General features: G+C 39.8%; 1 protein-coding gene across 20 annotated transcripts in view; it reads left to right on the top strand.

Moving 5' to 3' along the window:
- Positions 1-24569, top strand: part of PIGN (phosphatidylinositol glycan anchor biosynthesis class N) — a 108310-nt gene that overhangs the window by 21152 nt on the left and 62589 nt on the right. For 19 of the 20 annotated variants that reach the window (XR_008575768.1, XR_008575771.1, XR_008575769.1 and 16 more), the window contains exons 4-9: positions 709-807; positions 5676-5782; positions 11802-11926; positions 13174-13304; positions 18053-18169; positions 22927-22967. Coding sequence is in view for 15 of the 20 variants with exons in the window: in XM_054815821.1 (XP_054671796.1) it covers positions 709-807; positions 5676-5782; positions 11802-11926; positions 13174-13304; positions 18053-18169; positions 22927-22967 (620 nt within the window). In the remaining 5 variants the exon portion in view is untranslated. The remainder of the gene's footprint in view (positions 1-708; positions 808-5675; positions 5783-11801; positions 11927-13173; positions 13305-18052; positions 18170-22926; positions 22968-24569) is intronic. The other variant, XM_054815823.1, reaches the window with a different exon arrangement.

Here is a 24569-nt window from a genome sequence, read left to right as displayed (position 1 = left end):
AGCTATGTGTTTTGTCTAGAACTAGCTGTTACTGCATGCTTGGTGGTTAATAATGTGGAACAAGCCTTTGCATTACTGACTTGGTCTTTTGTGTGGTCCTCTACCTTCCCCAAGGCTTCCAGGCCTGAACACTTGTAATGTTGTGTGTTGGTTTTGGACAGGGGAGGTAAGAGGAATTACTTGGTCTTGTCCGTGTTCCTAATCAAAAGGTTCTTCCTTCTGACGTCTGCTACAAATGCAGGATTGGCAGGTATTGCCATTAAGAGCATCTTTATATTTCTGTCAGCTGCCTTGTCATGGAAACAGAAGATCTTGAAGGCTTTATTGCGATGAGGTGGAATGTGACTGCTGGAAATATGATATATGAGTGTGTAATTTATTGCCTAAAATGCCAAAAGCTGCGTTCAGACATCAGGGGAGTTAGAATTCAGGAGAATTTTAGCTATTTAGAAGGTAAACCAGCTCTGTGTTTTGTCTGTTTGAATCCTTGCATAATGAGATTGGCTTAGATTTTCAGTTCACTTCCAATGAATGGGGGACTAATTGCAAATAGAGGTTGACATGGAAGTAAAACAAAGACTTGCAAAGTGGAGTTAATTGTGAAATAATATAAGGGAAACTTAAAAAAAAAATTTGCATGGAATATCAATCCTAGTCAATGAGATCTTCTGGCAACCCCATTTAAATCCAGGTATGTTTGCTTAACAGGATGGAAGGAGAATCCAGTGGAATTTGACTCTGTTTTCAATCAAAGTAAATATACTTGGAGCTGGGGAAGCCCAGACATTTTGCCAATGTTTGCAAAAGGTAAGGTTTAAATTTTGTGAATCTTTAACACATAGTTATCAAGTAGTAAAATAGAGACCCCTACAGTTTTTGAGTTAAAGAAGGTGAATGAAGTATTTCCAGTTTGTATACTTGGGTACACCTGATTTCTAGTTTATGAATTCAAGACTGGGTGGAGAAAAAGAAGCAAGCTTTTGAAGATGATAACCCTATTTATTACTCATCTGTTTAAATAGGCCTTACCTAATTCTATCAGCATACTAAAAAAACCACATCCTTAGTTAAAAAGACCTAATTTTTTTTTTCTTTGGTTGAGGTTTAAAGCTCTTGTTTGCAAGCCTGCAGCTGGGGTTTTTCTTCCTCTGCATGCAGCTCCCAGTGAGTCAGGTGATAGAACTGCAGCCATGTTTTTTTTGAGGGTCTGAGCTGGAGAAGTAGCTTATTGTGAGTTATTCTGCCTCTACTCCAGAACAATAATGTTTAAAGGGAAGAACTATATGTAAGCAGGAACTGCCTGGTACTATTCCTGAATCTGAGGTCTTTCCCACATACTGTGCAGTGTGTTAAAGTCTTGTCAGCCCAGTGCAATTGGTCTTTGAGCATGCAGAGATTGCATGCTCAAACATTTAAAGGGTTTCCAGGTTTAAATTCATTTTGTTCTTGGAACAAGGGCATATACACGCTTTCGATAATCTCAGAATAAAACAGACTGAAGTGAAGAGGGGACAAGCTAGGGGCATATGCTGCTCTTCTGTTCTAAGTATTGGTATTGACAAATCAGAAAAATGTGATAGGCAGGATAGGAGTGGAATCTACTATTGGTTTAGAAAAAGTGTACATCCTATTTCTCATGATGATTCTTGAACTTTTGCTGAACTCCAGGCTCTTCTCCCTCTCCTCCTGATATTCCACGCACACACATCTCTTTTCTGTTCTTTGCTTGATCCTCATAAGTTTATGGTAAGCTGTGAAAATATCTCTTGATAATTTCCCATGACCTCAGGTTGCAACTGGTATTTGGGAATATTGTGATAGTGGTTGGGGAGAGGGGAGAGGTAGTACACTGCCCTTGCACAGATTATTTACATTTTTTGAGATAGGTTCTTGGGAAAATATTTGGGAAATTCAAGAATTTCCCAGAGACTTGTCCTGCTAGTTTTGTTCGAATAAGAAGATAAGTAGAGGACTTGGAAGCAGCTTTGATGTTTTCTGGAGGGATGTACAACAGTAATACCATCCTGTTGCTGTGTCTCTTGATATGGCTTGTTCTGAGTGGCATCAACAATGGAGCTTTCTTTTGCAGGGGGAGGGAAATCCCACAAAAACTGAGAAAGGTTTAGTGTAGCACTGTATCTGAGAAGTTGATGTTGTGTGGGAAAATGAATCATAGTTTCTCATGATAGAAAGGTGGATTAACTTCTTTTAGTAGAAAAAGATATTTCCCCTCCTTCCAAAGAGGAGAAGTTTTGTAATACAGAAAGGATTTTGTAATAAATTTTTTGTTTTTTTGTTTCCAAAGAGGGGAAGCTTTATAATTCAGAAGGGAACGGAATGAAGTGTTTGTTCTTTACTTTTACAAAAAAGGCAAAAAAGGACATAGGGAAGCATAACTTAATTTCTCTCTTTTCCATGTTGCAAATTAGCGAGGTCACATAGGTCACATGGCAGGGGAGTTGGAACTAGATGATCTTTGAGGTCCCTTCCAACCCAAACCATTCTATGATTGTGTGTATTTTATCATACCAAAATATTCAGAATTTTATTAACTGTTGCACTGCTTTCATTGGACGATGCATAAAGAGTATATAACACCTGCTGGTCTTTTGAGAAGGAGAGAAAAATCCTTTGTTTCCTATCATTGTCTATATTCCTCAGGTCCTTTTCCTGTCATAAAATAAATATTTCAATGAAATGGTTGAGGATTCTATAGAGAAAGTAAATACTTACGGATCTCCTTCAATATCAAAATAGATATGCATGAAATCTAAATTTGTCGAAGTCTCAATGACTGTGTGATTAGTGTTTTAGTCTGAGAAAATGTCCGAAGTGCCTTTGGAACTGGTGTGCAATATACTTATATCTTAAGCAGGATTAAAAGGTGTTAGTTTCTAATACTTAAACTTAAGCACCACAAATTCAGTATGCTAATTTTAACCTTATTTTCTATGATACTTATAGATTAGGACCTTGAAATTACCTGAAAATAATGTCCTTTGAAAATGCCTATTTTATTTCCAAAATGCTCCTTAAAATTTTGAGGTTTTCTGCTAGAGTTGCCAGAATCTGAGGTTTGACTTGAATAGTCTAGTCCTGTACTGTTTTGTCATGGGTTTAGGTTGGAATATAATCCAGAGTATTAAATGCCACCTTGAAAAAAGGACTGAGGCTGTTGCTTCTGTTAAGGGAAGCAATTATTAGTCCTTTGCACCCAGATTGCCATTTGTTCCACAGGTTCCCTTTCTCTCTCTTGGAAACTAGCAGCAAGGCTAGAGTCATTGTTTAGCTTGAGTATGAAGAAGGGTATCTTCAAGACCATGAGGACAGCCAAGGACAAGCCTTTGTCAGGGTTATTCTGGACGCACAGACCTCTGAGTCTCCTCTTCTAGTTCCTTATTCCTATAGCATGCCAAGAAAAATGCAGAATTTCTCATATTCCTCATCTGGCTGTGTTTAATGACAGCTTTGTGATGCCCACAGTCTGTCAGATCAGTGTCTGATGGTCCTTGTGCCTTCACTCTTTTTTCCCCTCTTTTGCGCCGGCAAAATTTGCTAGCAAAAGTCTCCTGCTGGTCTGGGCTCCAACCCATGAAAGGCTTGTCAGACAGAGGGCCTGCCCCACTAGCACAGCAAGAGCTTTGCTTTCCACAGGATGTAAATCTTATTGTAAGAGGATGATAACTTGATCCTTGATCCTAATGTTTGAATATTGATGCTGAGGGTGAGATGATGTGCCAGACAAGTCTGCAACAGAAATAGGTGGTATATAGTGTGGGAGTTTCTGGCACCTCCAGTTATTTCCCTTAGTGTAATGGCAGCACCAAACCCAGTAGAGCTCTGTGCTCGCTTCAAAAGGATGTTTTTATCCCTGGTTTCCTTTTATTTCTCTGTCCCATATTTGCTTCCTCATCCCCAGACTTTAAGAAAGTATTGGGCATACTGTTGCCTGCCACCTCTCAAACAACAGAAATAAAATAATATTTTGTTACACTTTGCATATTAGGGTTTCTTATTTAAAAAAAAAAAAAAAGAATTATTTTATAAGCTATGCAGGCAGGCACTCCAAAACTTTCCTAGTATGGCTTCATTTTGCCACTATTTCTCTTTATAGCTATGCAGGGTTGGGTGGCAGGTTTTTTTGGCTCTGGTGGAAATTAGAAATGGGTAAGTAGTAGATGTGTTCTTTGCCCGGTCTGCAAACGGCATGCTTTCATTTGGTTGCTTTGGCATGGCACCTCTCAAAGACAGGTGGTCTTGGATTCACTGTGACACTGCAGTAAAACAATACAGCACTCTACTATCTTAAACCATCAGTCATTCTGACAGTGATGGCCAGGGCTTATTTCTTCTTTTGAACTCACTTAGCCACCAATTGGAACTCCTAAATTCACTTTTTAATGCCTGGGAGTATTTTCTTCCTTTACTTTCAGACTGTGAGAACTGCAGCGAGTGTTCTGGGTTATAAGTAGTAGTAACATCTCCCGGGGGCAGGGGGGAGCTGCTGCAGAAAATCTGTGCCAGTTTTCATCTTCCTGCCCTGAAAAACCTGCATCCCTTGTGTGGGTTTGGACATAATCTTTGTAAAGCAGCTCCCTTATACTGGGATGTTAGTTCATTGACGAGCCTGGAAGCTTACAAAACTGCATTATATAATTGTGACATCCAGCAAATCAGTTCTATTCTCTCTGGCCATCGACTGATTGAAGAACATTTTCCCCTCTGGGAGTTTACATAGTCACGCTAGAAGTAGCATCCCTGAGCTGTAACAGCTTGGCCATTGACTGAATTATTTCATTAAACACCACCTAACTTTGGATCTTTCCAGGACTTCAGAAGTTTACTTTCTTCTAGGTCTTCATCTTCCCCCTCCACCCCACCTTCTTTCTCTGCATTGCTCTCTTGACAGTGAGGACAGAATGAAATTGTCTTGTCCAGATGCTGTGTTTTTGCATCAGTGGTCCTCATGTTGTACTTTATGCCTGAGCACAGTCCAGTAGTTCTCCCTCTTATATTTTGAATTCATGTTTTAAAGATGCAGACTTTGAATATTGTATTTCTGAAGTTGTCCACTTGGCTTTCAGTGCTGTGTTGCCTCTTATAATTGACGTACAGTAACTAAGTTACATCCCTCTGGTTGCCTGCCTTATATGTGATGTATGATGTTTTCCTGTGTAAAAGGCCTCATTGATGGAGCATTGTCTTGTATGATTCAGTTTAACAACCAAAAGCTAAGTACATTTTCTTAAACGTACCCCAGCCTCAAAACACATGTGTTCAAACAAGGCTTTTAATGGATAGCCTCCTCTGTTAGAAGTTTCTCAGTGAAATTCCTTGATTCAAAACTAAATTCTGTTTAATTTGCTTTAACTGGGATTTGTTCTACTCCTGTCTGCTTTTCCATACCCTATTTCCTCATCTGAGTATACTGGATAACATTGCTCCTCATTTCTCTGAGGTGCTGATAAGCTAATGAGTTAAAATGGTACACAGATGTCAAAAAACCATAAATAATTAGGAAAGTTTAAAAGAGGAGAAAACTACTTTGACTTCTCTCAGGATTGTCATTCTTGATAGGTTTCTACTCCTATGCATTAATATTAATGTATTTTTGACTATGAGAATAGGAAGAAAACTTTTCTCTGTCTCTTATCCCATCTATATTGTTTTTGCAGGTGCTACTGGAGATCACGTTTATACATTTTGCTACACAGCAGAAAGTGAAGACTTTGGAGCACATGATGCAGCCAAGCTTGACTTGTGGGTTTTTGATCATGTTAAGGTGAGCAGAGAATCTTTTTATGCTACCTGTGTATAAAAAGCACAGCTGGATGTGAACTTCATCATAGAACATGTTAACTTTATCATAGAACTAGAAAGTAAGAAATTTTTGAAAGACCTGTCACTTGGGGTCATAAGTAAAAAATTGCTTGAATTGATTATCATACCTAGTGTAATGGAAGCTTAGAGGAAGTATTTGTCATTCAATGCTAATGAAAAACCTAACACTAATAAAAATACCCTTTAAAAACATTTATGGCTTTTCTTTGTCTTAAATTTGCATATAATCTGAAACCCATCTTAGATTAGTACAGATCCTTTAAAATCTTGAATGTGATTAGTTAAGGATTTTATAACAGGTTTTACGACATGGCAGAATGGTAAGTGTTCATTATGAGAGAGAAATGGACAATATCATCGACTTTTTGTCAGGTTTGTACCCACTGTTATCATGCAGTGTGTCTTGTTCTGATGCATGTAGCTGGCTCCTGATTATGTACAGTGGCTTGTGCTATGTTGTGGCTGCCAGAGGAGTCATGGTTAGTTTGGGTGGGGGAGGAAGGCAAGGACAGAGGCAGCTTAGGCCCTGAAGTAGTGTAACTTGTTCACCTGGTGCTCTGCTCAGCTGACTTGGGTCAGTGCTGGTTCATCCCTGGTGTTTTCTGTGATGCTGTCACTGTAAGTGTTAACAGTCCAAGGCACATAGTTTTTGATTATTCATTAATTCTTACATTCATGTTATTCCATGCTACCCCACTTATCCTGGATTAAGAAATACTAGTAGTGGGTATTGGTGTATAAATATCTGTGTCAGTGGAGCATTGAGGTGAGTTAGTTTCTGGATCTCATAACAATGTTAATGGAGTTTAAGACTTAATAAAACTTCTTCCACAAGCTCTCGGGGCTGTATACATTAACATTAGCTAACCAGCATAAATCAAATAAAACCAAATACATCAATAAACCAAATCAGCATCTCTACTAGGAAGCCAAGGGTGGGTCTGCTTTAAACAGTGACATAGGGTGGAGAAGTTCGTTATCATTTGCTAATTTTCAAAATAAGTGATTTTCTGAGTTTGGAGGTGAAAAGGCGTTTTTTCTAACTGCCATCCTCTCCCTGAATGTGCAGTTGTGCCAGGTTGCGTGTTGTAATGCATTTGAATAATACAAATCAAATTAGGCTGTCAATTACATTTGAATAGCTGTTGTCTTAAAGTTGCACCCTGCTGTCATTTGGAGCTGTACAGGTATGTCAGGGTGGTACTACCTTTCTTTTGCTTCAAAACATCTAATGGCATTTTTTCTTTCAAACTATAATGATAAGTTTAATATATGTGTCATTACTAATGACTTCTTCCTTGGAACCAGCACCATTATTGTAAAGCCTTATTTTGCCCATCTAAATTTCACACTGTGAATGGATAGGACTTGATTGATTGGTGTAAAACACTCATTCCATTAATCATCTCTTCAATTACACATCAGTGATTGCTTCAGAAGCGTGAAACTTGAGGCTGACTGAAACTGAGGTCACTGCTATCATAACTTGAACAACTCTTAGCTATGCTGGTGAGATTATATATAAGTAACAATGACAATTTGCTGAAATCTAAATTCTGCTTTGCCTACTTTTTTTTTTTTCTCCATTGAGTTTCATCTCAAATATTTAACAACATATTATTTAACCCTGGACAAGGAAGTGAAAGACACTAACGTGTACTCCCTCTTTCTACTGTGCCGTCAGCAGGTCCCAAGCATCATGAGGGCCACTTATGGCTTCCTCTGCCTCAAAAAAGATGAGGATAAAATGGAAAATGGCTAACTAATGTTTGGGCTACTAGTGCTGGCACTCTGAAATTGCTTGTTCTCTTAAAAAGTGCTAACTAACAATAATTCAGTTGGTCAGGAGACGAGAAACTCTGACTGGGTTTTGTTTGTGTGGATCAGAAGCAGATTGCTTAAATCACGAGTGGAGGAAAAAAATGTATGATACTTGATAGTTCCTGTCATATCTGCTCATGCTACAAGGTGATCCTAGCCCTTTCTTGGGACAGCGAAAATTTAGTGTAGACTAGACTGAGTGGGGCTTTTATCTGCAGCTGGGTTAACTCGGTAATTTTAATGTGTGGTAATAGCTTGGGAGTGGCTTGGAGATCCAGATGGGTATGGAGTTGATTGACTGCGGGTTTCTTCTGGTTTTGGGGTTTTTTTAGAAGCTTTCAAAATAATTAAGGGACTGAGTATAATTTAGTGTGATGTGGTACAATGATTGTCAGTTAAATAACCTTTACCTAGATAATGGTTCGAGTCTGTGCTAAAGAAAAATGAGGGAGCAAAATACTGGGAGTCTTGATTAACTAACAGGGAAAAGAAAATGGTCTTTTTAATGAATTTCTGATTTTTTTTAAGTATTTATTGAAAACCAGCTTTATAAGGTTGAATTCTTTTTTAGGGTAAAATGGTTAAAATTCCAGGAACTCAGTCTTGGAGATGAGTCCCAGTAATGGTCTAACCACAACTTATTATGACCACAGGGTAGGATATGCTCAAGATAGTCAGTTGATGTCTTCTGATTTAAGTGGACATGTAGGTGCAGATGACAAATGTGGTTTTTTTGGTTTCTTTTCTCATTTTGGACACAGTATTTCATTCTTCCTTTGGCTTGAAGAAGGCCAGACCAAGCCTTCAGACTGTTCCTCTGTGCAGGGCAGGGGCCAAAGTCGAGAATTGAATGATGTTAAACTTTGAAGCTCTGCAGACGGTGCCATGACCTGATGTTGATTTCTGCCAGTGGATTTCAATACAGGTTGCTCTACTAGCAACTAGCTAGAAACTAGCAACTAGCAGTACAGTGATTGAATTATTTATTTTAAATATGTGTAGGAGCATGCTCAACTGATATAAACCTGGTTTATATATGTTTATCCTGCCTTTGTACATTTATTTTACATCTAAAAACTGGCATAGCTATTTAAAATCTTGCATCAGCACACATCAGCATGTACAGCTTTAATCAACCAATTTAATGTGTCCTGGATATATGTGCGACGGAGCTTTTTGGTCACTTTCTCCCCGTACATCCATGCAGTCAGCAACAGTTTATCAGCGCTATGAAAGGACCATGCTTCCATGGAGGGCTCTGTTTGGGGAAACAAATGATCCCCAGCAACTTATGTTAAACATCTGTGGAGCCTATATTTTGTTCAGACATCAGTAAATCATGTATTTGCTTAGACCTTCTAGGTGGTGTTTTTTCTTGTTTTCTTTCTCCTATCCAAGCAGGGAGATGATACTAAAAGATTTTGCATAGTTGTAACGGAACTTCTCTTGTAATATTTTAATTAGTATTACATTATAATTAACTTTACAGTTTACTGTGTATGTTTTAATGGGAAACTTATTGCTGATCTTACTAAATTGCATATCAGTTGTAGCCAGTGCATTATTTGTTGTTAGTTGCCAGAAAATCATAGAAAAGTTGCCAGAATGATAGAAGAAGGTTGGAATAAAGCTGTAGTGGTCATCGAGTCCAACTCCCTGCATGAAGGAGGTCCAGTTAAGGCCTTGCCCAGTCAAGTTTTGAGCATCTTCAAGGGCAGAAATTCAACAATCTTTTGAGCCAGTATTTGGCTACAGTTATGATTTAAAAAATAATTTTAAAAACTCTCTTTATATTATTGAAATTTCCTACATTTCAAATGATGAGTTTCCTCTTGTCCCATCACCAAGGCCCTCTGAGCAGTCTAGTTCAATCTTCTCCTCACCATCCCAGTAGGTGATTGTAGACAGCAATGAGATCTCTCCTTAATTGCCTTTTCTTGAGATTGGAGAAACTGAGTTCTCTCAGCCTCTTCGTTGTTTACTCCCATCCCTGAAACTTCTTGGTGGCATTTGGCTTAAATATACAAGGAGGGTAATATCAGTGAATAGAGTAAATAAAAGGGAAACAAAATAAAATTTAAAAAAAAAAAAAAAAAACCCAGAAAAATATAGTTAACATATAATAGTGGCTTGGAAACTAGTGTTGGCTGGCAGTAGGTCTCAAGTTTTGGGAATAGTGAGTACCAAACAGAAGACACCTTTAGCAGGCTATGAGGAGATACAAGGATAGTGCTGGGCAAACAGTTCAGCAACCTCCAGAGCAAGGTGAAGTGGGTTTTGCCTCTACTGTTTGGTGTCCTGCTTACCAGCTCACCACCTTTATCAGCCTAAGATAGCTCGTTGGGGTGAACTTCCTATTTGTTTTTTTTTCTGTAAACTATGTAAAAAAAAAAGTTCCGTGGTGTAAAGTTTGGTATTTACTCTGGGAAAAGATGCCACATCTTAGGTTACACTCATCTTCCTTTTGTTGTCTCCTTCTTAATTAGCCAGAGGTTGGGCAAGCTCTTCTGGCTGCTGCTGCTCTGGGTTACGAGGTGGCTGGAAGAGTGAGGTGGTTTTGGTACATCATGGGGACTTGTCTGGTGGGAGAGGAGAAGCTCAGGCCTTGTCTTCCTCACAGTGGTTTCTCTTGCTTAATCAGTCCATGATGGAAAAATAACTGCCTTCTAATATTGATCTACATTTTAGGATTTAATTTTGGGAGTTTCCTGTTTGTCTGTTTTGATGTGTTGTTTCCTTTTATTTTATTAAAAATAGCAAACATAATTATACTGTATCCTGCAAATTACTGGTGTGCTCTGGAAAGCTTCTTCAGTCTGCAGTCAAATATGTGCAGGTGGACTGACTCCTGCGGGACGTGGAAATCTCCATAGAAATAATTATACTACTATTGAATGTGATCGGATTTTGTTCTTGTATCTTTATTTAAAATATCTCTGGACTTTGGTCATGATTTTGTTTGGACAAGAGCTGAAGTTGAGAGCACGCAAATATTAGTCCATGTGGCTTGTGTATATTAAGGGAGGGAAAAATGTGGAATTGTGTACTGCCATGGTTTCCTGACATGGCTTACTATGATACTCTTGCTGTCAGTTTAGTCTTCCTCTAAGGACAGTGACTTTTGTTTACACAAGGTGTGAGCTTGAGTTTTTAAGAGCTGCACCACTGTCACAGGTGTATGGTGGACTGCTCTGTCCTTTAGTGGCAGAAATGGTTCACTGGCTTTACCAGCATTTTCTCTGCACTCTTGCATGAAATTCAAAGACACTTTCCTTTATATTAGTGTAGTGAAAGGTTCTTTGGGTGTTCTTTGAACTGAAACCCTACCCAACTTTGTTTCCTTGGGCAGTGCTGTTACTAAGGAGATCATGTTGGAATAGCTGTCTGCCTGCATTTTGCATTGTCGTAATAGGGCTGGTCTGACACAGAATAGCCATGTCAAGACTCATTCAATCTGAGGGGAAAATCCCCCCGGCATCTGCCTCAGGGATGCTTAAATAGGACATGTGCAAGGCAGATGTATGTTCTGTAGTTGATGTATTTGCAAAGTATGTCTTGTTTTGTTCTGGTTTAATTTAGTTTCTGCAAACAAGTTGTAGCTTGGTATTTCAGTCCTGCAGAACCTACTTCCAAAGCAAGAGTATTTGAGACCTTTGCTTCCAGCTTGAAATTGATAAATCAATGCAAGTGTAAAACCAAAAGTGTTGCTCGGGAATGGTTTGCTGTTGTGATCATACAGGAGGCAAAGAAGGGATGATATGCAGTTGTCTGGTATTTCTGCCTATAGAAAATAAAAAACCCAAACAATAACACAAAAAACCCCCCAACAAACCAAAAAAGACCCTAAAACAAAACCACCAAACAAACAAAAAAACACAGAAGAAAGAACCAAACCAACCAAACAAAAAACCCACGACAAAGACTCCTCAACTTGAGGAGTGTTGTATTAGATAAGCTGAAACTTTGGACTGGCTATAGTTATCCTCTAAGAAGTAAATTGGGAAGTAATTAATTTTTTCTTTTGTAACTAATAGCAACCAGTATTTTGACATGAAAACAGCTGTGTTTTAGTTTTAATAGGCTGTCTTATCATTTTCCATTGTACTCAGATTAATATCTTAATGGCTTATTCCATACAGAGCTTCTTTAATTCTTCCAGAAGTAATCAAACATTGTTCTCTGCACTAAATGAAGAGAAAGTTGTTCTGTTCCTGCATTTGCTAGGCATAGACACAAATGGGCATGCTCATCGGCCAAACTCAAGGTAATTGAAAGATTAAGCGTTAACTTTCTTACTAGTTTTAAATGCATACGCTAACTTTAAGTGCTATTTATCATGCCTGAAACAAGACTTGTAGTCTTGAGGGTTTCTGCAATAAGTCATATATGTCACCATGATCGCTTATGTTCTAAATTTTCTGGATTTTTTTTGTTTTTAAAGTCTCTTCTGTAGAAGTGACAAATTTTTGCTATATAGTGTGTTTGGTTATACTGTTGTACTCAAGTCTGATTTTTAGCAGATTATCTTAGTTAAAGTCAACACATAATCTAGAGGATAGGTGGCAAATTGCAATTTTAACTATAAAATGGAAGCAGTTCTTGGATTCTCCATGGCTGAAATGATATGATTGAATTTATAGTCAATGGTAAGCTTAGAAATAATGGCTGCAAATTCCAGCATTATGTTTTAGCTTTCCTTAAGACACTTGAACAAAGAGTTTAGATTAACAGTACTCATCACCAGTTTATTTAAAAGTGTGTTATTTGAGAACTTTTCATTTCCTCACATGCTTTGAATGTAGGATATATCGTCTTTCTCTTGATCTTTGCGTACTTTCAAAATCCTTGCTCTGATTTCCTACATCATTCCAAAGTTCGTACTTACTGTATGTCTCATGTTCTTTTTGTTATGATTTTTTTAAGATAAAGTTTTAATACTGATTTTTAGCACCAGCAACAAATAGAAAATTCGTTGGCTGAAAGTTAATCATGGTCACTTTTTCTAAAAATACAGAAATTTTTTGTTTAGCCTGTATTCCACAAAACTGGGATCTGTGCTGATCTGTGAATCATCTCAAAACAGTCCCTGCATGGTGAGATCTTTCTTTGCTATTTAGTTACTGGCTTAAAGTAATTTTTGAAACTTACAATTTAAGGCTTTTGAGTTTTCCAGTATTCCTTGGTTTTGGCATTCTCCTTAACTTGCCCAGCTGTGGGTGGTTAAATTATAGCCTTCAATCAAGGACAGGTCAGATTTGAAATATAAATAAACATCCATTTGAGACTGTAGCTTCAGGAACCTTTGAACTGTGCTGTGACAATTTACTCTCTCACATAGGACTTAAAGGAGGAGGGATTTTACATCTAGGATGCCTTTTGTTAGCTTGAGGTTCTGTAGAGGATAAAGCTGTCTATGATCAAAGGAGTGGGCATTATGACCATGGATAACTTGCTTCCTACCCAGTGTGAAAGCCACCTTGAATCTAACAAAATTTTTTCTTATTTTTCTAGGGAATACAAGGAGAATATTAAAAAAGTTGACAAGGGTATAAAAGAAATTGCTTCAATGATTGACAATTTCTATGGAAATGATGGAAAAACTGCATTTATTTTAACTTCTGACCATGGAATGACAGATTGGGGTGAGTGTTTCTAAATGTTGAGTCAGCTGAGTTTATGAACGAGTATCCGGAGTGGGATTAGAACTTGGTCCCATTAGAAGCTTTGGAGCCCCTGCTTTGATTTGATATCCTAAGTGTTGCTTGTATATGAAACCCATGCAAATTAGGAAATGGCTAATTGGCTGCAGGGACCCCATCAGCCCTGTGACAGCTAAGTTGCACATCTGGACAGAAGAAAAGTAGTAGGGTAAAGCTTAACTCCCGTAGTGGCTGCTAGTAGGGATAAAAAGACCAGAATACCACCTCTGTCAGAGCTTCCCTGTAGGAAACTAGCCCAAGCAGGAGAAGATTGTGTTATTTGGCTGCCAACAGCAAAGTTGATCTTGTTCCAGCCCATGTGGGAGATATAGTTTTCACTTTGGTGCTCTGAAGCACCTGGAAAAGGTGGCAAATCTATCCAGGAGCTGGTGAAAAACTTGACGAGGAGGATCTTTTTGCTTATTTTGGCCTTTTAGACACAGCAGAAAGGATGGGGCTGCTGTGTGGTCTTTCTAGAGGAGGCTGGTGCTGGAGAGTAGGTGGAACAGGTGAGACTACAGGACAGAGAGACAGACAGGTGGCCAGCCAGGCCGGTACCCACAGAGGGCACTTCTGAAAGGCATGACTACAGTGGCTGAATGACTTGAGGCAATTTTGACATAACTAGATAAAGGGCAGATGAGAAGAGTTTACGGTGGTGAACTCATTTAGACATAATTTTTTTCTTTTTTCTTTTTTCAAGAATTTTAAGAACGCTTCTGTCCTTTTGTGCAGCCAATGAAAGTGATAAGTCTCTCTTCCAACGCTGTGTGTGTTTGTAGCTCCTCACTGTGATACGTTTGAACCAAGGCATGGTGTTGGCAAAATTCAGCATCTTGTTCTGTGTGTGAAATCCTAAACCTTTTAAATGGAAGGGATGCAGACTTTTTGTGTCACCAGAGATGACAAAAATATTTGTATATTTATTCAAAATCGGCCTAATTACCATCTGCTTGTTTGCAAAATAGCCTGTTTTGAATATTATGTTGAGCTGAATACCACTTGCAATAAAATTTTAATTCTGGCATATTTTTTGTCTGTTTCTCAAGTAATCATTTCATAATTTTTTATAAGGGAGGTATGGATTTTGTTATTTTTTTTGTATGATATATGACCATAGGAACCTCAGGAGGTCCAACCACCTACTCAAAGCAGGATCAGCTTTGGGATCAGACACGGTTGCTTGGGCTTTATCCAGCAGGGCCTCTCAAACCTCTAAGGATGGAGCCTATGCAGGCTCATTGGGCAGCCTGCTCTGCTGCTTGCCTGCCCTCATGGAGTGGAAAAGATTTTCTTTATCTGCAGTCTGAACCTCCTTTGTTCGTACTTAGGCCTGTTCTCTCTCATCCTTCTGCCATTCATCGCAGTGAGACCCTGGCTCCATCTTCTCTCAGCCCCCTTCACAGTGGAATACAGGCAGGATGCTCTGTTATGTCCTCTGCAAAGCCATTTCTTTCCCAGGCTGATGTGATGGGTTGACCCTGCCTGGAGGCCAGGTGCGCCCTGTCCTGTCCCACTTGGTGGATGAGGGTGAAGTTAACTTTCTAATTCTCTGCACAGTAATCAGGAGTAACGACAGTTACTCTGGAGGTTCAAACAACTCACAAATTTACTTAAAACTCACCAGAACTACAAAAGATAGTGGCTTGGCAAAAGTTGTAACAATACTTAAAACTTAGTGGAACTACAAAAGGTAATGGCTTAGCAAAACTTGTGATGATATTACCCTGATGTGCCAAAAATGAAGTTAAACACAAAGAGAGTGATGGAGAAGAAAAGAGAGAGAAAGAAAGAGAGGAAAAGAGAAAAGTTATCACCACCCTTGGATGCAGCAATGTTCTCTGCTCATAGTGGTAGTCCTCAGGTGGCAGGCATGCACTGAAAACTTGTTTCCCCTCTTTTATAACCCAATGTGCTCCTGCCCATAGGCGGGGGTCTGTCATCACTGAGCAGGCGTGGTATGTGCTCAGGAGTGTTCCAGAAATGAGTTGGTGGGTTGTGGGTGTCTTGGGGGTCTCACTGTCGTCGTCCCCCACTTTGGGGTTGACTGAGTGATGGCCTTTCACAGGCACACACGCACAGGATGCAGATGATCTTTTAAGTGTTTCAGGAATAGGGGAAGGTGCTCACAAGATAGTATTCTGCCTCCACAGGTTCTGTCCTTGGTCAAGACTGATGTCTGTGACATTCCCTTGTTATCAGTTTATCCCTGCTTGGGTCAACACGGATGTTTGTGACATTCACTGGTTATCAGAGCCTTACACCCCCCAAAGCTGCTCTGTTACTCCCCTACTCAGCTAGACAGGGGAGAGAAAATGTAACGAAAGGCTTGTGGGTCAAGATAAGGACAGGGAGAGATTGCTCACCAATTACCATCACAGGCAAAACATGCTCAACTTAGAAGCCTCTCCTCACAGGACAAGTGCTCCTCCAAACAATTTGCACCCCCTGCCCCCCTCCCAGCAGCTCATTGGAGATGGTTGATGTCCTTCCCATACTGGAGGAGCCCAAAACTGGATCCAGTGTCTAGAGGTTGTCTCACAGGTAGAGGAGGATAATCCCTTCCCTGGACCGTGCTCCTGTTAACACAGCCCAGGGTGCTGTTGGCCTTCCTCACTGCCAGGGTGTGCTGCTGGGGTGTTCTCGTTGTGTACTGGATCCTTTGAAGGGGAAATAAAAGGTAATAGGAGTAACTCTTCAGACTTTGAGAGCCGCTGGTCTGTCATAGTTTTCTGTCATCTCTTTCTGTCTTGAAGAAAAAGCTTGATCTTCTGCCAGAAGTGTTAATAAATCTTGTGAGTCCAAGAGCAAACCCAGAGATGATGCTTAGGCCCATAGCCAGCAGTCTGTATCAGCAACTGCTGCAGTCTTTCAGTGGTTATTTGCAGAATGGGATGTGCACTAGTTTTAAAACAAATTAAAAATTAAAAGGGCAGGAGGGACCTATTAGGGAAGAGAACATGTTCTGAACTTGACATGATCAAAGAAACTGTGGTTGTTGGCAAAGACCAATAAAATCACTTGCTTTCTCAGTCTGACTCCATGATTTTGCTTTAAGCTGATCTTAGATGGAACTGCTGACCACCAACATAGGTGGTCCCACACCCACCCTCACCTTGGCCACTTGATCCTGCTACCCTCCTGGCATAAGCACTACTATACAGTATGCTGGACCGGAGAAGAGAAAACTAAACAGCAGCACCCTTTCCCTCCCGTTCCCTTGAAACGGTGCGTTTGGAGGGTGCTGAGGCCTGGAACAGGGAACTGACCCAGCTGAAAATCAAATTAACTTTTCCCCCTCTTATAATTCAGATCAGGCTGAAACATGATTCTTATAACAGGAGGAGGGTGGATACAGCTGCCTCTCTCAGCTGTATCCGCCTGAAAGTATTCATGGAGTAGCAGTAAAATGCTGATGGAGCTGATGGCTCGGCTAAAATGAAAGCTCACTAAAAATTGCACTTTCCTCCTGCAATAGAAAGAAATAACTGATGCCTGGAGGATGGAGGAAGAGTGCTCTCCATCTGCTCTTTTCCCAAACTCTTCAAGAAGAGCAGTTGTTGCTGCTTGTGAGCCCAGAGAGTGCCTTCCAAGGGATTTCTGAACATCGGAAATCTTAATCCCAGACCTCTGTGTTCTTAAGTTTAGGGCTGTTTAAAGAAAGCAAAGCTGGCTCTTCAGTTCTGCCATAGTGATTGTTGTACAGCCTCAATGCTATGCCCGATTTCATACCCAATTCTGGCTGGAGAAAAAAAAGAAAGAGAAAAAGAAAGCTGTCCTTAAAATAATGTGTTATTCTCTGTCCTTTGTAATTATTAATAAACGTACACACAGACATGCACAGAGAGAAGAGTGTGTGTCTATGCAAATACAAGGAAAATGTATAATCCTGTAGACCGTGCAGTAACTGGCATAGAGTTTGTATAACAACGTCATTCCCTTTGAGACTGGGTTATCTCACTGCCATGGTACCTCACCCATGGAGTTCAATGACCAGCATTTCTTTCAAGCTTGTGTGGCTTTTGCTTCAGTGCAGCTACTGTTAAGACGTCATCGTTTTAAAGCTTCCTCCTTTTGGCGGCTGATATGTTAATCTGGAGGGATTTCATTTCCCCAAGGAACGAAGTCATGTTTTATCAATTTTTAAGGAGTGTGCTGCCAGGCTTTAAAACCTAAAAAATGAACTTGTGTCACTGGGGAAAGGATGACAGGTGCAATGCATATTGTTTCCTGGTTTTGAAATGGAACTCTAATCCTTATTTGGGGACCAGAGGTCAGTTCTATATGATTTTTTGGGCATGTGCCTAATTGGACTCAAATCAACCATCCCTGGTTTCCATGGGATGCTCAGGATAGGCACATGCATGTGTTTTGAGCAGGTAACTCCTTTACAGCTTGAGGCTTTCAAATACTTTGGCTTTAATTTCTGTATGTTAACAGTTTGGTTTTTTTAAATATACAAAGTTACATCTTTAGAGGCTTGACTTAAATGGTACCCATTTCACAACTTGAATTTAGCCTTTATTGTTAGTGGCATAAAAATAAGCTATGAAGCTGGTATAGGCTGTCTGTTAGTATGTATACTGTAACAAGAACTCGATACGTGTGTGTGTATATATATATATAGGTTTTGTTTGATTTGACACCATTCATCTTAAAGTTTACATGGTTTTTGGTTTGTTGTATCTTAGGATCTCATGGAGCTGGTCATCCCTCAGAAACTTTAACACCACTGATTGTTTGGGGTGCTGGGGTGAATTATCCACAGAAAGTCAAATCCCAGTTCTTTGAAGACAATTTTTTGAAAGGTAGGTAAAATATAAAACTTAAGTGCAAGATTTTGGTGGAAAGGGAGGTGTTTAACCATTACAGCTGTTGATCTTCACTGACTTCTGTTCCATTACAGTAAACATGACTTGCTTTGTGTGGTGTGGAAAGAAAAGGTTACAGGGCATGTCTAGGGAGGATATTGCAAAATTGCGTAGATAGTATCGGAGTCAGTTTTCTTTTCTAATCATGGAATTGAAGACTTTCTCTCTTTGGGTACAGGAGGTTATTCACACTCCTAAAACTTAGTTCCAGAGGAGACTTAATGCTTAGGAAGTCTTCCAGAGGTTAAAAGCTATTTGTACAGAAACATGATAAGTTGACATGTCCTAAGACTTTTCTAGTTTCACAGTACAACGCTGGGGACTTTCCAGGGGCTGTCTTGTCTCACTTGCATCCTTGTGACTGCTGTGGAAATGTAAACAATCTTTCTCAATGAAAAACTGTGACTCTTTAATGTCATTTTTCTCCTTTGTAATTTATTTAAGAAGAGTAAGCTTTTTAAAGAAGACGTATTTTTTAATATTTCAAATATATAATGTAATAAATCCTGACTTACTGAAATATCAATGGATTTCTAGAACCATGTGTGATTAAACTGTGTAAGCTCTTCTTATTTCATGTGCCCATTCTTACAGCGTGTTCTGTTTCTTAAGATGCCTTGAATCTCTCAGGTTGTTACTCAGGATCAATGAGGTAATGACTTTTTATTTTACTGGATTGTTTGTCTAAGCGATGTTAGACAAAACAATTACTTCAGCCCTGAGGTTTTAAGCACACTTTGCTCTTGAGAAGGTGTTTGGTAACAAATTAAACAGGACTTCTCAGATGCAGACCATGCTAACGTTTCACTCTTTGTGATTAACTGCTGCTATAAAACTATGACATCTCTGATAAAATTGAAAATGAGTTGTAGAAAAAATAGAAGACAGAGTAAAAACAACTGATTTTGGTGTCTGTGATGGCTGATCTGCTAGACTTCTAAGGACACTTGATGTCTTTAAGGGTTGATCTGTAATAGTTGATTTTTACAGCTGTCAGTTTCCGTGATTCTCAGCAGCTTTAGTACAAACCTCAGCATTCGACTTCAAGTAATGATGAAAATAGCGTGAGAGCATTTCAAAAAAGATGAGTATTGAGCTGACTTCCAGGTACACAATAGGGAAAGCTTTTTGGCTGTCATCTGTTAGGAAATGTGTATTTTCTTAAAGAAGGGAATGTGTCTGCACCCTGCTGTGCCTGCTTCATATTTTCCTTCTGATGCTTTATAAAAAAACCAAACCAACAACCAGGCAAAAAACCAAACACTCCAAAGCAAACATCAGAAAGTCTTCCCTTCATTCTGGACTTGCTCTGCAGCTTTCCAGCTGTCAAGCATGTTGTTGGTCTGTTCAGACACTATCTTTACAGGTTCTTAATTGCCAAGGATAATCTTTATTGGAGATTTGAGTCTCTCTGAGTATCTTGAGAGTTTGAATCTCTGTTTGAGTAATGAATATCTTCTTAAGAAGTGACTATTCTTTCTATGATCATACATTATAGTTTCTAGTAGGCTATGTAGCTTAAAATTAAAGAAAAAAAATGTTGTTGAAATGGAACTTGGCACTTTTGCAGGTCAATACAGTTCAGCTACTCCATTAAGTTACAATCCCAGATATTTTCACAAAGCTCACATGAAAGAAAAAATGCTTAAAACAGGTCTCTTGAAAAGTTCTTTGAATTTGTCTTTCCTGCTACATACAAATGCAGCTGAGACTGTGCGCAGGAGAGGAGAGCATTTCAAGACTGCTGTGTCACTGATGCATGTGGGTGTCCAACTTACATTTGCGATTACACGCACCGGTGTTCATGTTCTTGTGTCTATTGACAGTCCTTCCTAATTTCTCTGAGTTAAGAGTTCATGAAAACAGCAGAACATTTCTAATGCTGACAAACTTCTTATGTTCTGTTCAGTGCAAGCAGGCTGTAGGCAGCTCAGTGAATTGTCTCCTCAACATTGCCATCAAGGGTTGATACCCCCAAAGGTGGTGCCAACAGGCAGGACTTTATCCAATTTGTCACGGGAAGATTAATGTGCTCCTTGAGTGGCTGAAGTGGTGCAGTGTCTGCACTGGGATGACAGCCTTCTCATCAGTCCCTTCACCTGTGCTCCGCCTTCCCTCAGGCTTGGCCATGCAATCATCTTGGAAGGATTTGTGATGGCAGCCCTGCATCCTGAGGGTGATGTGTAGCATTACCCATTTGGCCATTGGCTTGACCCTTCTTCAGAAGGAAAGAGAATAAGGAGCTGCTCTCTGGCTCTTCAGCGCAAGCCCCACCGGGTGGTTTTGGGGTACAAGTCCAGAGAAGCATGTAAGAGAAGGCACAGCCTTCTGCAGCAGAAGGACGTGATGTGGTTGTTTTCATCTATATGCATCGCTGATTTAGAGGGCCCTCAGCCTGCTTTGCCGCAGCTGAGCTCAGCGTACCCCTTCAGTGTTTTTGCTTCTGTGAGGTTTTACCGGAGATTTTCTTTGGTTCGTATAGCTTCAGCCTCTTCTTGAACTGGTGCTTCCCTGCTGTTTCTCCTGGACTGTTTGTATCCAACTGCCCAGAGGGCTGCAGTAAAAGCAGAGCAGGATAAAGAAAAAAAACCCACAACCCTATCAAGCGAGTGGAAAACTGTGCTGAGCACTGTACAGGAAACCTAAACAGTAAGCTGGAATCGTAAACCAGTGTGGGCAGTATGTACACCCAGGGCGTCTCACTCCCGGGAGCACAGCCCAGACTGGCTGGTCTGCAGGTGTGTCCCGGTCCTTGGGAGCTCCTGGGCTCCATGTCTTATGGCTCCTGGTCCAAGGCAGATGTTCTCAATTCTGTGCCTTCCCCTGAGTAGGGGAAGTGGAGATGTAAGATTTCTGACAAAGGTAGATGTTTCTTTAGCAGAGCTACAGTTTCTTCCTACCTTTAAGCACCTTGTGTGCATGTAGGTAGTTTTCCAACATTTTTCATTGGAAAATGTTATTTAAAGGAAAACAAACAATGCATTTATATAATAAAAATACAGGTGAGAGTCTGTATCTCTGGAAATATAAACCCATTTCCTTTTCTGGGAAGCAAAAGGAAGCAAACTTGCACATTTTAGTGTGAGTTTAACACAATTCACGATTAATGTTGATAATACTTCCCCTGCGTTGCCATGGGAACTCACTGTAACTGTATGTCTTGCTGCTGTTAAGGTACATGGCTGCTTTTCAGGGTGCTCTTGGGACCAAATAACAGTGGACCTGTAGTCAGACCCCTGAAGCTAGCAGTGGTATGAACTAATTGCTGAAAATGAGTTTGGCACGTGCAATGCTGCAAATGTGGATGTTTCCTGTCTCAGGCTGTTTTCAGCTGAGACAGGTTTGTGTCTGGCACAGACAGGGTGTATCGGAAGATGGAGAAAGGGTGGTGTGGTGTAGGATTTGAATGCCTGCTTGGAGAAAATAAATGAATTGGAGCCAGACTTTTGAGCGAAGGTTTACTGTTTATTCTTCATCAAGCCTGTGTCTGGTGTATTTAAACATCTACTTCACATAAACCCAAAGGATAATTTTGGGCAATGTGGCTACACCATCGATGGTTTGAGTTGCTAGGTGGACTCCTGCTTCCGTCTGTGCTGTTTCTGCGGTGTCATTTTGGTAGATGGTGTTAGCAGGGTGTTGACTGGCCTGTCTAGATTTGTGTGTACGGACAAAGGTGTCTGTGCCCCCGTTGCTAACCTTAAGTTTCGTTCCCAAGTTGAGGGTAGGTGCCCCCAGTATCTTTATGGCCGTACTTGAGATCTGCTCTAGGTAGGCCATTGACAGTATTTTAAGTACTGTATCAGCAAGTCTGTTTCAGCCCCTATCATGTATCTTACTTTTTATTTTTTTTTAAGCTTGAATTAAAACAAAAGAGCTGTGTGTCCTCGTTTTTGGGTGTTTTGGTGGGGTTTTGTTGTGGGTTTTTTTCCTGCTCATATTATTGCTGTGAGTAGTGGGGCAGCGAATTTAAACATTAGGAAAAGTAGACGTGAAAAAAAAAACCCAAGCCCTGCTAAATTCTGTTTTTAAATAACTCTTCACCCCCAAAGAAAACAGGCAATTTCCTCTTTATTTCCTTAGAGGCTAATGGAGAGCATGAAAATACGGTTTTGAACCAGCTTTTTGTATGATGCACCACAGCTTTAGGGGCTTGTATATTTGGCTTTGTTTCTGCCTTCATTGTAGTTGTTCTGATTGCTAAATCGTTGAACTTTTCCCTTGAGCTTGCTCTTGGCCGGTATTGCTTATGGCAGACACGAAGTATGTTTGTACCACTCTGTAACAGTATATTGGGGACCTTGGGTTAACCTTTTTTAAAAACTATTGAAGAGATTTAAACAGCCCTTCTGCTAAACCTGAGTTTGAATCTTTTCGTTGGCACAGGAGGTAATACATCACTTTCTATACTGTGCTGAAAAAAAAAAGAACCTTGGACTTTCTTCAACTGATCTGGGTCACAATTGCAGGCAGCAATTTATCCTGATGGATAAAAGAAAATGTGAACTGAAATGAATGCATTTTATTGTTTCTGCCTGTTGAGTTCCATCTGTAACCCCTCTTGAGCTAGGATCCTAAAGCCAAATTATAATTCTCTTTAGTAACAACACTTTATGGAAAACGGCAACAAGACATTAAATGTCAACTGAATTATCCCTTTCAAAGCTGTTCATGTGCTTTGTTATTTCTTGCAGAATGGAAACTGGAGGACTTGAAGAGGCTGGATGTCAATCAGGTATCAAACATACCTAATTCAATAGCTCTTGAATTTTCACCTTAAATTATGAGTTTTGTATGATATAAACTTATTGATGGAATTTGAATGAATGATCACACTGAGGTAGCATTTCCCTGGAATGTGTTACTTAAATATTTGAGTTGCAGGAACCACACCCATACTGAACATAATACGAAAAAGTTTAAATTGCTTGTTAAACACGTGGCAGCTACATACAACTTCTCTTCCTGAAGATGCATTATCACACCATTTTTATTTATGTGATCCTATGCTGTTGTAGAAAGCGTGCAATACAATATGCCAGGTACTCCTTGAAAACTCACTGCATTATCTGAAAGTAACTTGAATAGCATCTGGCATATTTTCAGAGTGTGATTTGGTTTTGCAAACCTTTAGAAGTAACTTGTGATGCTTTCCCTCTACTTTCTACTTTGCAAATGTTCTGGAGCTGAGCTTACACCTCCTTGGTATCTCTTATGAAAGTGCCCAGCTAAACACAAAAAAAGCATGATCTAATGACCACATTTCCCAAGTTTGTGAGCATCTGCTGTATGCTTTTTGCTACACTTAAGTTAGCCATGTGTATGTTCAGTTTAGTTTTTCAGAGCTATCTATTTCAATGTCTGTATTTTGTTGCTTTTTCCAGAAGTTGCTATCATTATTAAATCAAAACCAATTCTTGCTATAGTGTTAAACTGTATTGTTTTTTCATCAGGGCCTGTGATTATGGCTCAGAGACTTAGCAATTTAGACAATTTGTACTGTAAAGGAAGAAAAAAAGGTGAACAACTTAACCCTTGATACTAAATCAGCCAAGCTTTTTCAAATCATGATGATAATGCATGTACGTGTGTGCACCTGAAGCTTGTTTGCTTCTTACTTCCTGTCATCCTATGAAACCCAATACATGAATAACAGATTCCAAGCCTGCTCAAACAAGGGAAATAAACTCACGTTGGAAGGTTGAAGTTGGGAATGTTCTGGATCAGCTGCTTTCAGCAAAGCCCTGGTACAAAATTAGAGATGAATTTTCCTCTCAAGGTTGGCAGGAGTTATGGGGATGTTATTTTGAGACTGTTTAGAAGAGTCTTGAGTGTCGCTTTGTTCTGGGTAACGGAGTCCCCAAAGACAGAGCTTTTGTCCTGTAGTACGTGTGGGACTATGGGTAAAAATAGCAAACTGGACTTCTGCTTAATATTGCACTACATGTGTATCGTCCTTCACAAATAATGGTTTGGAGTCTCCTTCTGCACAGTAGATCTGAGGCTGGAGCAGTGCCTGTGGTTCCAGTATAGTTTCTCCAGATTTATGCTGGAAAACCAAAGAAGTTTGGTGCATAGTTTTATATTAAAAGAAAATACAAACCTGGTGAGAACCAGTGTTTATTATCACAATAGTAACACTTTATGAGAAGTGTTGGTATAGATTGAGGGGCCTTCCTTGAGGGCTGACTGGGACATGAGTAAAAGTGCAGAATCCCCCTCTGAAGGGGAGAAAGTGAGTAATTGGCACCGTGGAAACACAGGATAAGGAGTGCTGTGAAAAGCAGTATATTCAGTGTACTGCTTAAAACTGTAAATATGAAATTAGTTCTTTCTG

The sequence above is a fragment of the Grus americana genome, chromosome 2, assembly GCF_028858705.1.
Source record: "Grus americana isolate bGruAme1 chromosome 2, bGruAme1.mat, whole genome shotgun sequence".
Taxonomy (NCBI): domain Eukaryota; kingdom Metazoa; phylum Chordata; class Aves; order Gruiformes; family Gruidae; genus Grus; species Grus americana.
This window is presented reverse-complemented; position numbering and strand designations above follow the sequence as displayed.